Consider the following 13829-nt stretch of genomic DNA (forward strand, 5'->3'; position numbering starts at 1 on the left):
GAATAGGACAACCACATTCCCTAATGGACCATGGTGAACAACGGTATCAAAGATTCGGCAAGACATTTGTTCTGCCTTACACACAGATTTCTCTAAGGCTTTTGATAAAGTTAATCATTAACAATTGTAAATAAGTTAATCATTATTTAGTAATAAAGTTAATCATTAACAATTGTAAGTTAATTATTAACAATTGTACCAATATTTTAAATTAAAGAAAAAAATCATGATGTTAACGATTTGAACTTATCGAATTCAGTTGTGAACGTGTTAAGATTTAGAGAGTTTTACTAATTTTTAGGAGTTCCACAAGGATTTGATTTAGGACCAGTAATTTTTAACATATTTATTAATGATATTGTACCAATATTTAAATATTATAAAATGCTTTATAACAATAAAGATTTTTAAACTCAAGTAGAATAGTTAAAAACTTTTTTTTTAATTCTCAGAGTATTCAGATTAGCTAGTTTTTTTTTTTGTAATTCGACGGTGAATACCTACACTATCTCTGTAAGTGTAATAGTGGTCACCATTATGATTTTGAGTTGAAATTTTATGTTTAATGAGAACTTTTGATAACCACAGTAAAATATTTAAAATAAAATGATATTTAATCTAAAAGGCTGAGATACTTCCCCAGTTGGGCTGCTCCAAATTTTTAGCAAGATATTTTCTACTGTACCCTGGATTATGAGAAAGATGTATTTTATTTTAATTATCGTCCAAATTGGGCGTTAAAATTACAAGTTGGCGCGTTTACCACTAAGAAGACTCCCTTTACTGTAGCGTCAAGTTTTCTGAACACATTCTTAAACATTAGTAAAAATATTGGGATCATTGGGGTAGACATTACGAATGAGGTCCGATTCCGGGGTCACTTGGAGGAAAAGCCAAACTGTATGCAAAACATGCAAACTGTGGAATGACATCTTCCTGAGCTTTTCCCTGCGGCTATAATTTTAGGATTTTCAAACGAGTGTACAGACATCTTTTCCCTAAGGAATGGCAACGCACCTGCAACTCTTATTATATTTTAGGTGGATGGACGACGGTAGACTCTCTCTTGTCTTATTGTGGGTGGATAGACGACGGTAGCCATTTAACATCAAATGGCTTCGTCCGCTCATTTGCCCACATTGTTATTGTGCTGGGTGTTTAAATAAATAAATAAAACTCACTGGACGCATCGTCGTGACTGCCGAACATGAACAAAACCATGCCAATAGAAATGAGCAAGGCGGTAATATATTCGTAGGTCTCATACTTGTTCCTCGAGATCAGTTTACCCATCAACATTACTGGAATTACTTTACATGATTTTGAGAGCACCTGAAAAAAAGACAATAATAGTGAATTTCTTTAAACATAGCTTAGCATTTATAGATTTTGAAAGCACCTGAAACAATACATTAATAGTAAACTTCACAAGAAACATTTTATTCTAAGCATTCGTTTATGTTTAATTTGTATGTAACATAGATAGTAATGTAATTGCGATATAAAAAAAAATGAGTAGTTAAAATTTCAAGCTTAAGAGCCATTTCACAAAAATCGGTAACAATCCGCGAAATTGTAATATTTTGACGTCGTTAATCTCAGTGTTGGATGCAATAATGTAATTTATATTCTTGAAATATAATAGAGCAACCTTTGTTGTAATCCATAGTCAGATCAGAATTTTGATTTATATTATGTGTATAAAATTATTAACCTTTTCATCAGCCTCCTCCCTGGGTAAACGGTCGCAATGTATACTTTGAAGTCCTACTTTTAATATATATTATATATTATATATATATAATAACCTCTACGTTGAAACCATTTTAAAAAAATATCATAATATGTGGAATATAATTTTGTTGTCCACTATCATAGATTTTTATTCCATTTGTATCTCTATTAAACGATAAAAAAAATTAAAGTTACGAATATTTTCCAAATAAGTACAATTTTAAAAGCGATATTTCTCTTAGAAAACTAAGAAATTTTAACGAACTATCTTCATCAAAGTAAACTTACATCATTAAGGAATACAAAAAAAATAATTAAAAGATGTAATTATTTTTAATACATTTTATATTAAATAATAAAAAGATAGTATATATTGCCACGCATCAAGCCCGGTAAATCAGTCGAGCGCTAGCGCTCTTAGAGGTAAGGTCCACGCCAAATTCTGCGCAGCCGTCTCTTTCGCTCACACGCGCCAAGCGCCTGTTGTTATAGCGGATAAAACGCATTTGATACTTTCATAATAAAATATAAATAAAATAAACATATTACGAAAATGACTGTAAAATAATATAATGATAATTTCTGTAAACAAATGTATAATTTAATTTTCTTTTCTCACACTATCAATACAAATAGGCATTTCAATCTGTTTGTCTTGTTATTTGTTAATTAATATGTTTGTCGGTGTCGATGTCATTAAATGCTTTTTTATTCATATCGTAAATATTAGATTCATTCGTAAACTGAAAAAACTAAATCAATTTAAAAAAATTGTTTCATAAAATTGATTTTTTTAATTTTATTTTAAATTTATTGACTGTTGTTATATAACATACTTGAAATTTTTAACAAATTAATTATGTAAAAAACATTTTATACCATAGTTATAATTTTTATTATACATCAGAAAATGATCACGATGGTCTTTTGGTTGTCACACTATACGTAGCACAAAGATCGCGCGGCTCGTACGACTCACGCGATGCGACCAAATTTACCTAAACTTGCAGAGCGTAAAATTGTGAAATGGCTCTTAAACATTTTCATTGCTCAATTGCAAAATAAAAATTAACGAAAGTAATGCTTAGTTAACAGTAATAGGAGGTCTAGGCTTGTTTAGCCGGTTACTACTACGGTTGGGTAGTAGTGGTTTGCATTTTGCTACAAAATTGAAAAAATGTGTCTCTTTTAAATTAATTAATTTCGTAAATGGTCTTTTATACATTTTATCTTAAATATTTAATTCGTTTAACGTTATTATTATCGCCATAGAGGTGAAGACCATTAATTTTTTACTACATTATTTCTTACAATTCTGATAAATGAGAGGGATCCCATAGGGTCCTATAGTAGGGCCTTAATTATTTCTAATATACATTTTGTTGAAAATATGTTATTTAATGAAAAATATAATCCATTTACACTCACCTGAGTAGGAAAACTGACATACTTGAGTGCTTCATACTGACACCAAGCACTGATTATATTAGTTAGCGAACAGTATGAGAACTTGTATAGCGGAGCGGCAATTATTTGCTGGCCTGTGCTCAGTAGCCTCGTCAGAGCTATTAGGAAACCTAGCAGTCTGTTTATAAATACTAGGAACTGTGAGTCGTTGAACCTTAGTAGCGTTCCATCTGGCATCACGTAATTCTGTAAATAAGCAATTAAACGTGTTACATTAAATTGCCCTCAGTATGATTTTCTCCTGTATTGGCGGTCCAGAAACTGTCATAAATTATATCAGGGCAAACATGTATATCTATACAAATGTTTACAATGATCCGTGATTGAACCGGCATCTACCAGGGCAAGAAAGTTAACGTGTCATTAATATAGTTAAATATGAAATTATTAACTTCTTTGGAAGGATTTTGTATGTACAAATCTTAATATATATAAATCTCGTGTCACAATGTTTGTCCTCAATGGACTCCTAAACCACTTAACCGATTATAATAAAATTCGCACACCATGTGCAGTTCGATCCAACTTGAAAGATAGGCTATATTTTATTTTGATATATTAATTATTATATTTAAGAAAAAAATAAAGAAGGCGGTACAAAGTTCGCCAGGTCAGCTAGTAATAATTAAAAAAGCAAAATGTTATACTTAGTGTTTCAATTTTTTTTTGTTTTGGTTTTGATTAATGTTTTCTTAAATAAAAGATCTGTATACTAACCTGTGTCATAATCTTCTCCTGCAATAGACCCCATACTAGGTAAGCTCCCATAAGTCCAGTAAAGCAGAATGCCAATTCTAATCCTTCATTTTTAGTATTCTCTTCAACTTTCACAGGCTTCGTTGACTCCGGAATTCGATCATGTTCCGAGAAGCAGGCATAAAGCATCCGAGATACCCATGAATTATTTGCTGTAAGAAAATTTTAATTCTATACACAATTCCCTTAAAATATATACATATAGCAGTAACTTTTTAGAAGTATAATTTACCCAGTTTTACTCAATTCGACCGTAGATATATATTTTTTAATGTATGATCGGGGATAACGTCGTTTATGAACCGATTTTGATAATTCTTTTTTTGTTGGAAAGGAGATATTCTATGTGTGATACGTATGTATGTATGATAAGGAAACCACGATCTGATGATGGGATCCCAGAGAAATCGAGGGAAAAACCCTCGAAAATCCACATAACTTTTTACTGGGTGTATCGATATTGATGATTTTTTATTAAAGCCAATGTTTATAGTGTGGTCACATTTAAATTTCATCGAGATCTGATTACAACTTTTGGAGTAATCTTTGATAATGCCTATATTACTTAACTATTTTTTCGTCTACCTACGTTGTATTACTTGTCGATGTAATTGAAGTCGGTTTTTTTGTTTGCCAGCAAACACAATTATGTTTATGTTATGTTCAGAATTTTAGTAATTTTAAGCCCCCTCCTCCCCCTTGTCTGCAAAAGTTAGCAAAACCTTAAACCCGCCCCCTATGCTTACGTTAGCATTGGTTCATATATTTTTAATCTATTTAGAAATAAAAAAATAAATATTGGTGACATAACCAAAAATAAGCAAAACATAGACCCCCCTACCCCCTTCGGTGTTTACGTAATGCTTGAATAACTCCAAATCAGAAAATGTAAAGATTATTTACATTTTGTTTAATAGTTCAAGAGACAGGACAGTCTGTCAGGCCCGCTAATTAAAAAGTTAAGTTATACTTACCAATTTTATCAAAGTAATTCGACTTGCTAAGTATACTTACCAATTTTATCAAAGTAATTCGACTTTTCAAGATACTTGTACAAGACATAGCATGGCAAGAGCACTGTCGAGTATCCCACTAAATTTAATAATAATCTGAAAACCCTGAAATATAAGGTATTATATATCTTAAAAACAAAGTCTGTATGTTCACTCTTGAGCCGATTTGAGTACATTTAAAAAAAAGTTATTATATTTTACTTATAGAACATAACACAAGCCGGTTTCAAATAGAAAATTTAGACAGGAAATCACTTTCAATTGAGATTAACAATAAAAACGTTCAAACCAATTCTGATAAGATTGATATTTAACCCAAAAACATTTTTTTTTTTCTGTATATATATAATTTAACTAATTAGAATATTTGCTCCTATGTGCTACTGATAACATTTGTAGTAATACAACCTATACATTTTTTGTTTTAATTTCATCTACATGCTGTCAGCGCAGTAGCAGTTGTATGGAGTGTCAAATCCATTGGTTGGTGGGCTACTCCAATAAATGATGCAGCCTTACCGCATGTATTTTAAATAGAAGCCAATGAAAAAAGGCATACCATTTAAGTCTACTATGGTAACCTATAACATATTAAAAAATAGTTGCTTACCATGAATATTCCGAGTCTGTTAGAGTGCCCGTTTGTTCATATATAAACAGCAGCTCTTGGTAGAGATGGCCAAAAAGCCATGTCGCTAACACACACAATGCTAAAACTATCCTAGAAAAGTAAGGACGTGAAATCATATTTAACAAACACATTCAGTTCGAATAGCGGTATATTGAGTGAATATTTATGAATTAATAACACAAACAGCTTATCAAAAATAATCATCAAAAATTAGAAATATAAATAAGATCCTATATCTTATTTATATTTGTAATTTTTGAGATATATACATACATAGTATTATTGAAAGTGTTACATGCAAATAAATAACTGCTGTGTTTGCAATTAATGTGAAAGATATTTGCAATTATTCACTAAATGAAACTTACCCAATTATTATCTTCGATCGCATCATTGCAGTCTATAGGTTTGACTAAATTATATATCTGGATAATAATACTGATTGATATGTTTTAAAAATGCACAAATATCCTAAATTATATTAAAAAAAATCATGTTTGTTGCCGAAGTCCGTTTAGTACAGCATCACATGTTTTAATGTCAACTGACAAGTTGACAACTACGGTCAGTATGACATTGACAAGGACAACTTAATACTGGGCGCGTTCCACCTAAGGCTCACATCGCCATCGATCACGACCGCTTAAATTACCGTTCCACTAAGGTAAACAATGCCTCTAACTAAAAGTTTCTATATATAACTAATAAAACAAGCCATTTGGAAATGTAATTCACTTTGCTTGATATTTTGATATGTCAAATTGAGTTTGATACTTTGATTTTACTTCGTGTATAAGTACCTAATTTGTAATATATAAAATTACAAATATAAAAAAATACATTTAATATTGTTTTTATTTTGCAGTAAACAATATACATGGATTTAAAGAAGTTCGTAAAGAATAATGTGGAATGATACGGTGATTATGTTGCTAGAATTTCTTGCAGCGCTTTGTGCTGTAGCTGTATGTGGCCCTACCTTGCTGGCTTGCGCACGCAGACTTATTTTAGGAGATGAATTGCTACATAAAAGTCGGCATGGAGTAATTGAAGCGGAAGTTATGGGCTGCGACGAACCAAATTGTCCATATTACAAGAAAAACGTCAAATACCTTGTGATGCCAGTGACAAGGCGACGACAGTTTAATTCACCTGTTCGACAGTAACTTATTTTTTAATTTGTAAAGTTTGTTTTTTGTTTAGTACGTTTTATTTAAAGGTGTTACTTTTAATAAAACTAATATTATATTAAATGTTGTCATTATTAACACCTTACGAATTTACTCTTTACGAAAAGAATAAGGCGCGTGGTATATATGAACTATTATGTGTTTGAAATAGGGATTTCAAATACTTCATTCAAATTTGATACGTTTAAATACATTTTTATCTGGGCATTTTTCCAGATAGATATATCACGACCCCCAATGAAACTTAACATTTTATATCGGTGTCTTTCCACAGGGATGAAAAAATATGTGATTGAAATTGAGTGAAACTATGAAACAGCAGTAACTCTGAGAGTAACAAAGAGTGGCACAATAGTATACCAGTATTTACTGTACAGATACGAATAGATCTTAAGAAGTCAATTCCAGTCACGTGTCGGAGATGACAAACACACTTTTGTTATGTAATTAATTTTTTAGTGTAGTAATGTATTGTGTTGTCTATAAGAATAATATCATCGATGTTTTAATACTGAATAGATTGGTGCTCTAATAAGTAGAAACGAATACATCCTAGAAATCGAATGTAGTAAATTTTATTAATTATCCAAGATGTATTTTTTTTAGCTGTGTGGCTACAGAGCCAGCTAAAAAAAATACACCATTAAAGAATATAACCACCACCTCTCTTCTCGTGGGTGTCGTAAGAGGCAACTAAGGGATAACACGGTTCCACTACCACTTTGGAACTTATAAAGCCGATCGACGGCAGGATAACCATCCAACTGCTAGCTTTGAAATGCAAAGGTCGAAGCCGGGCAGCAGCGTCTTTGGTGCGACTTACCCAGCATGGTGACTATGGGCAACATACACAAGTTCACGCCATTTTCGGCTCGAACTTGTGGAGGCCTATGTCCAGCTGTGGACTGCAATAGGCTGAAGTGATGATAATGATATGAAGTGATGTATTTATTTTAGATACGTAAACGGCATAATATTTTACTATTTTTATTCAATTCAACATATTTTCATTTCATTCAAACACAACGTGATATTAAATTAAAAACTAAACTAGTGGCTGGTGCCCTATTTGCTCGTTGTCGACGTCGATTTCCGGATCCCTCTTGTACTTGGGAGGCACGTTATAGACTTTAGCAGTGCAAACATCGTCCATAGGGTGTGGAGCTTCTTTTGCTATATTTCCTGGATAGTATTTCAACCCCGGATTTATTCTTTTCTACAAATACACATAATTGTAAGCTTTAAAATTACAATTTGAACTCAAACTACCTTAGATGGCATTGTCGGTTAATTTTATTTTAAGATGTTATTGTTCACTTTGCTCTGACTTTACATAAAAAGAAGAAAAACACTTTAAATCTTGGTGGAGAAACATAAAAGTAAATAAACTCAATATTGTTAGTATCGACAACTTAAGAATTGTTTTAATGCTAAAAGTGAGTTCATCAAATAAACAACACAAAAAGTAGGTTTGAAATTTGACGCCTTAGTCAAATGCTGAGATTATTATTATGCAATATAATGCTACATTTTTTCTTAATTAAGTTACGTTGTACTTCTGTAAATAGTATCTTCTATCAAGATTCATCGTTTTATCGTAAATTATTTAAAATATCAAATCGACACACGAGTACGTTAATTTCTTATTCAAAGTAATAACCAAAAGAAAATCATCGAAGTAAATGATCAATAGGTACATGAAAAATGCTTACATAACACACAGCAGCTAGACCGCAAGGAGGCTTCATAAGAAAGAGCAAGACTGTCAGAATAACAGCAACAGCGTGTAGGAGCGACTTCATGGCGATTCTACCTTGTGTTGTCGCGGCTTAATAGAAGTGATGGATAGTATTCAACACAGGGCAGGTGCTGTTTAGAATTATGCGTTATATAAGGGTCATTTTGTGTATACAAATATATATGTTAACAATGTGGGAAGTCCTGTTTTAAACGAGGGATTTATTACGCATGACATCAGATGTCAACTTTTTTTTTAAATTTATTGACATCTATTTTCTTATGAAAACCTATTTAATATTTGAATCTAATACTACAAAACGAACACTTCGATTACTTTGATAAAAATGTGTGGACTTAGTGACGCTGTATTTCATGCAATATGTATGTTACTAATATTATACTAAAGCACAGTTTATATATTATTTTCAAAAGAGTAACTGCAGAGTTACTTGCCGATTCTTTTTTGTCGAATCTAGGTACATTCCGAATCGGTGGCGGTGGTAGCTTAACTTTTACAAAAATAATAAACACCTTAAAATTTTAATTTGTAAAATGACAATTCGAAAGTGCTCTTGAGCCTATTTGAATAAAGTTATTTTTGATTTTGATATCCGTCATTTCTGAAACAAACACATGCCCCTTTGAAAGTATCAAGTCTAGCCCGGCTTGGAATGATGCGCAGCACATTATGTTATTATGCAGATAACATTATTTTATTTTACCCATACAATAGGTATATGCTCATGATAGTGTAATGTGCATGCCGCATGCGCAGCGTGCCCAGGCGCCGGTGACTCGCCGCTATTGTTAACCTGTCATCGCTAATATTGATCGCCAATCAGCATTCCATGTGCGGATTAAAATCGAACATTCAACTGAGAATACAATCGACATACCGCTTATAAGTATTTGTAAAATCACAGAAGTAACGAATTCTTTATTAACCAAAAGGGACAGAAAGAAATTGGAAGGATCTATGGGTATAAAAGATATTAATATAAGATAAGAATTACCAAAGCAATCACAAGGAGTAGAAGTAAGCAGATGGAGTTACAAGTACCAGAACAGTCGAGCTAAACACATACCTACCTACTTTATTTAAAAAAAAATTAGTGTGCTTTAGACAACACAACTGAAGTAAAACTTCTTTACGCATGCTTGGCTTGGGGAGTAAGCTGGTGAATGCGTGACGAGAGCGTTACGAATAGTGTGATTGGGTGAGGCGAACGGAAGTTGAGAGGGAGATAAAAGTTAGTGAAGATATAAACAGAGAGGGTTACGTTTCATAAGTTTTACTTCAATCGTGTGGCTTCAAACACTTTTTAACACTTCTTGGTTATATTTGCTGTATAAAAATATCAGGCGCCTACTGCTATTATTTAAAAACTGACTTGCCTTGACTAGCTCTGGGCATTGTTGGCAGCGACACTTCTTAATGTTCTAGGGTTATTCGGTCGATCCTGTCCAAAGTCTGAGTGTAATATATACATATTTACACATGTGATATTTATATGTACTTGTTTAAAAGAAAAAAAATGTATATTTATCAGCTAGCTGTTTCCTAGAACACAGTCATTCATTGCCTTTGAGGCCTTATTATACAAGTAATAAGAAGCACGAAATAAAAAAAATTTACGATTTGAAACAGAATTATATCAACGAAATCACGGAAACTTAAAATATTTATTGTATATTTCGTTATGTTAAATCAATAACAGAGGTAGGGCACAGAAGGAGATATCCTGCTCAAAATATGGAGCAGCCCGACTGGGGTAGTACCTCGACCTTACAGAAGACCAAAGCTAAATAATACTACTTTCAAGCAGTGTTGTGTTCAGTTGTGTGTTGAGTAAGGTGCTGGGTGTAATTGAGGATAGGGTCGGCAACGCGCTTGTGATACTTATGGAGGATAAGATTGGTATTAGAGGTGCTGCTTGGAATCTGTTTGTAGATTACCTAAATAATAGAACTCAGCGAGTAAAAATAGATGGTATCATAAGCGAGAAAACCTACACTTCTTATGGTATACCACAGGGAAGTGTTCTGGGTCCAACACTGTTCCTCATTTATATTAATGACCTTTGCAATCTGGACTTGGAGAATACTAGGATCTTTTCTTATGCAGACGATACAGCACTGGTTTTCACCGGGGAGTCATGGGATAAGGTTAAGGCTGTGACTGAAAATGGCTTATGGCTTTATGGGTCGCAGATTGGCTCAGATGTAATTTGCTAACCTTGAATACCTCCAAAACTAATTACATGTGCCTTACAGTAACTAACAGAACCCAACCGGATTGCAATTTCGATATCAAAATACACAAAAACCATCATCCTGAAAATACTTTGTGCACTTGCCCCTCAATCAAAAGAGTGTTTGTTACTAAATACCTGGGTATTATGGTCGATCATAGATTGTCCTGGCTACCACATGTAGAATTAGTGTCTGGTAGACTTAGAAAGCTTATGTGGATTTTTAAAACTCTCAGGCATGTGGCTTGCCAAAGGCTGTTGAAGCAGATCTACTACGCCTTAGCACAGACAGTCATTACATATTGTATTATACAGTATGGGGTGCTGCCTCGAAAACTCATTTAATTGTGTTGGAGAGAGCACAGCGAGCACTTTTGAAGGTTATTTATTTTAAAAAACGCCAATATTCGACCACTAGCCTTTACACAACATCGGAGGTATTATCAGTCAGAAAACTTTACATTCAGCATACAGTTTTAAGGAAGCATACCTCCTCAAATTACAATATAGTAAATTTTAAGAAGAGAAGAAAGGATAATGTTTTTGCCACTAAACGTACTCACTCACAATTCGCTCAGTGTCAGTTCGGATATATGTCATCGTTTTTATATAATACTATCAATAAATTCCTAAATATTCATCCGTTGACACTTCGTAAATGTAGAAATAAGTTATCGAGTTGGCTTAAAACCTTAGATTACGACCAGACAGAAAATCTTCTGAATAAAATAAAATCAGGCTGAACCATGTACACGCACACGCATACGTTCAATTACGCACATACAAGCGCGCACGCACGCGCACACGCACACAAACACCCATACACAAACACACACACACGCACACGCACACACACGCGTACACACACACACGTGTATATTTATGTATGAATATTTAACTACTTCTTTATTTCTTTATTGTATATATATGTATTGTATGAATTAGCGCTAAGTACTGTTTTTCCTTGTATTTAGTTTATAATGGAAGAGCGACTCCATCTGGCTCAGGTGCTTTCTGCACCTAATTGAGGGAGTCAATCACAATGTGTAAAATAACTCGATGGTACTGAAATAAATATTTTTTTTTTCATTTTTTCATTTTTATGGTGTTGTAGATGTCTGCTACCGTAATCGCTTACCATCACGTGAGCCGTACGGTTTTTTGTCGACCTAGTTATAAAAAAAAAATATTTTAAAAATGAGAAAATGATCATAAATTCTTATATTACGAAACAAGTATCTTGTAAGGCTTTTATTTGTAACAATAGCTATTCATATCACAAACAAAACAAGAAATGAAGGATTGTCTTACAAACTTGTGCTAGCCCTTAGACCCCTTTAATCAGACCCTATCAAAAAATCCGTTCTTAGCGGACGTGTGTTAACTATGAACTACTTCCCTGCCAAATTCAGATCAGCGATTTTTGAGATTTCGCCATGAGTCAATAACTCAGTGATTTTATATATAAGTATAGATGATAGATAATAAGCCGTATCCAAGCATGCGACATGCCTTGAATCCTAATAGTCTCATATTGTATTCAAGCAGTGCATCACAGGTTCCTGACAGTTGAATATAAAACAATTTTGTGGTTTTTCATTGACATATCTCAATCATATAAACACGGACAGCTATTGTTTATCTATAAATAAATGTAATTAATGAACTATCAATCATAAATAAAAGTAATTACGATTGTCTCTTAAAAATTGATATAGATTCAAGATAAGTACAAAAATTAGTTTTATATTTTGTAATCGATCGGTTCAGCCTGTACAATCCCACATGGGCACAATCACGCTGGGCATAAGTCTCTTTCTCCATTTAGCAGGAGGATTGGAGCTTAATCCACCACGTTGCTCCATTGCGGGTTGGCAGATATGTTCCATACTATGAGTAACGATCGCTACGAGATAACCATCTAACTGTAGGCTTTGAAATACACAGGCCGAAGACGGGCAGCAGCGTCTTCGTTGCGACAAATCCAGCCCTGCGGTCACCACCCCGCCTGCCCAGCGTGGTGACTATGGGTAAAACCATGGGGTAAAACACATGAGTTCACGTCACTTTCGGCGCGAGCTTATGGAGGCCTATGTCCAGCAGAGGACTGTATTAGGCTGAAGTGTGTAGGACTGACGGCTTAGCGTGCTCTCCGAGACACGATGGGAAGACCCATAAGAACAGATACCCAAACCGGAAATATCATAATCGAGCAAAAAAAATCTTACAACAGGACAAAAGAACCCACGTCTGAGTCACTGTTTCCAAAATTCTACTCTCCATGAATGCTCTCAGACGCTCTTCAAACTAAAACAAACGAGTCGTCGCAGTAGTAGATGTATTTAAAATGACGCCGGAGGTTGACCGGAGGAATGATAGTGTTCTCTCAAAAACGAAAAAAACCGGCTTCAATTAAATCGACAAGTAATACAACGTACAAGTAAAAAAAAAATCAAGTAAATATGCCTTATCAAAGTTTGCTCAAAAATTGGTAATCAGATCTCGATGAAATTTAAATGTGACCACATGATAAACATCAGCTTTCGATTAAAATAAAAATCATCAAAATCGATCCACCCAGTCAAAAGTCCTGAGTTAAAAATTAATACAATCGAATGGAGAACCTCCTCCGAAGTCGGTTAGTAATGATTTGTCAATATCAACAATTACATAATGACAAATCCGGGTTCTCACCTGATTGCTGAAGCATTTATTTGCATTAGTGGTCACCCAGAGGTCGAAATTTGACCATAATTAAAAATTTATGTAAAAAAATAATAATGAAAATAAAGAATCTGTGAGGGCTGAGGCCCGTCACATCGAACGATGGGCGGAATGGGTAGGTAAGAAAGGTAAGGTGGACTGTATGATGGACTGAGGAAAGGTTTTGGAACTTACTTGGTGGTGCAGGTCGATGAGGCGTGGCGAAGCGAGTCCTTGGACTCGATGGCGCGGGTAGCGGATAGGTTTTTTTAATTTTTCACTAATTTGACTACAGACTTTGACAATCAACAAGAGAATAATATGCGTGTGTGTCAAATACATG

The 13829-nt window shown here is 33.8% G+C and overlaps 1 protein-coding gene and 1 long non-coding RNA gene across 2 annotated transcripts in view; both read right to left on the bottom strand.

Moving 5' to 3' along the window:
* LOC123663865 (adenosine 3'-phospho 5'-phosphosulfate transporter 1) overlaps positions 1 to 5992 on the bottom strand; it is a 12118-nt gene extending 6126 nt beyond the window's left edge. The window contains exons 1-6 of the mRNA XM_045598510.1: positions 5970 to 5992; positions 5581 to 5691; positions 4972 to 5075; positions 3919 to 4109; positions 3163 to 3387; positions 1182 to 1332 (exon numbers count right to left, since the gene is read on the bottom strand). Coding sequence (XP_045454466.1) covers positions 1182 to 1332; positions 3163 to 3387; positions 3919 to 4109; positions 4972 to 5075; positions 5581 to 5691; positions 5970 to 5992 — 805 coding nt within the window. The remainder of the gene's footprint in view (positions 1 to 1181; positions 1333 to 3162; positions 3388 to 3918; positions 4110 to 4971; positions 5076 to 5580; positions 5692 to 5969) is intronic.
* Positions 5993 to 7768: 1776 nt separating this feature from the next.
* LOC123664021 lies at positions 7769 to 9933 on the bottom strand. Its single transcript, XR_006744740.1, has 3 exons — positions 9902 to 9933; positions 8504 to 8660; positions 7769 to 8007 (listed from the first exon to the last, which is right to left on the bottom strand). It is a non-coding gene; the product is annotated as an uncharacterized LOC123664021 (long non-coding RNA).
* Positions 9934 to 13829: the final 3896 nt, after the last annotated feature.

The sequence above is a fragment of the Melitaea cinxia genome, chromosome 21, assembly GCF_905220565.1.
Source record: "Melitaea cinxia chromosome 21, ilMelCinx1.1, whole genome shotgun sequence".
NCBI lineage: Eukaryota > Metazoa > Arthropoda > Insecta > Lepidoptera > Nymphalidae > Melitaea > Melitaea cinxia.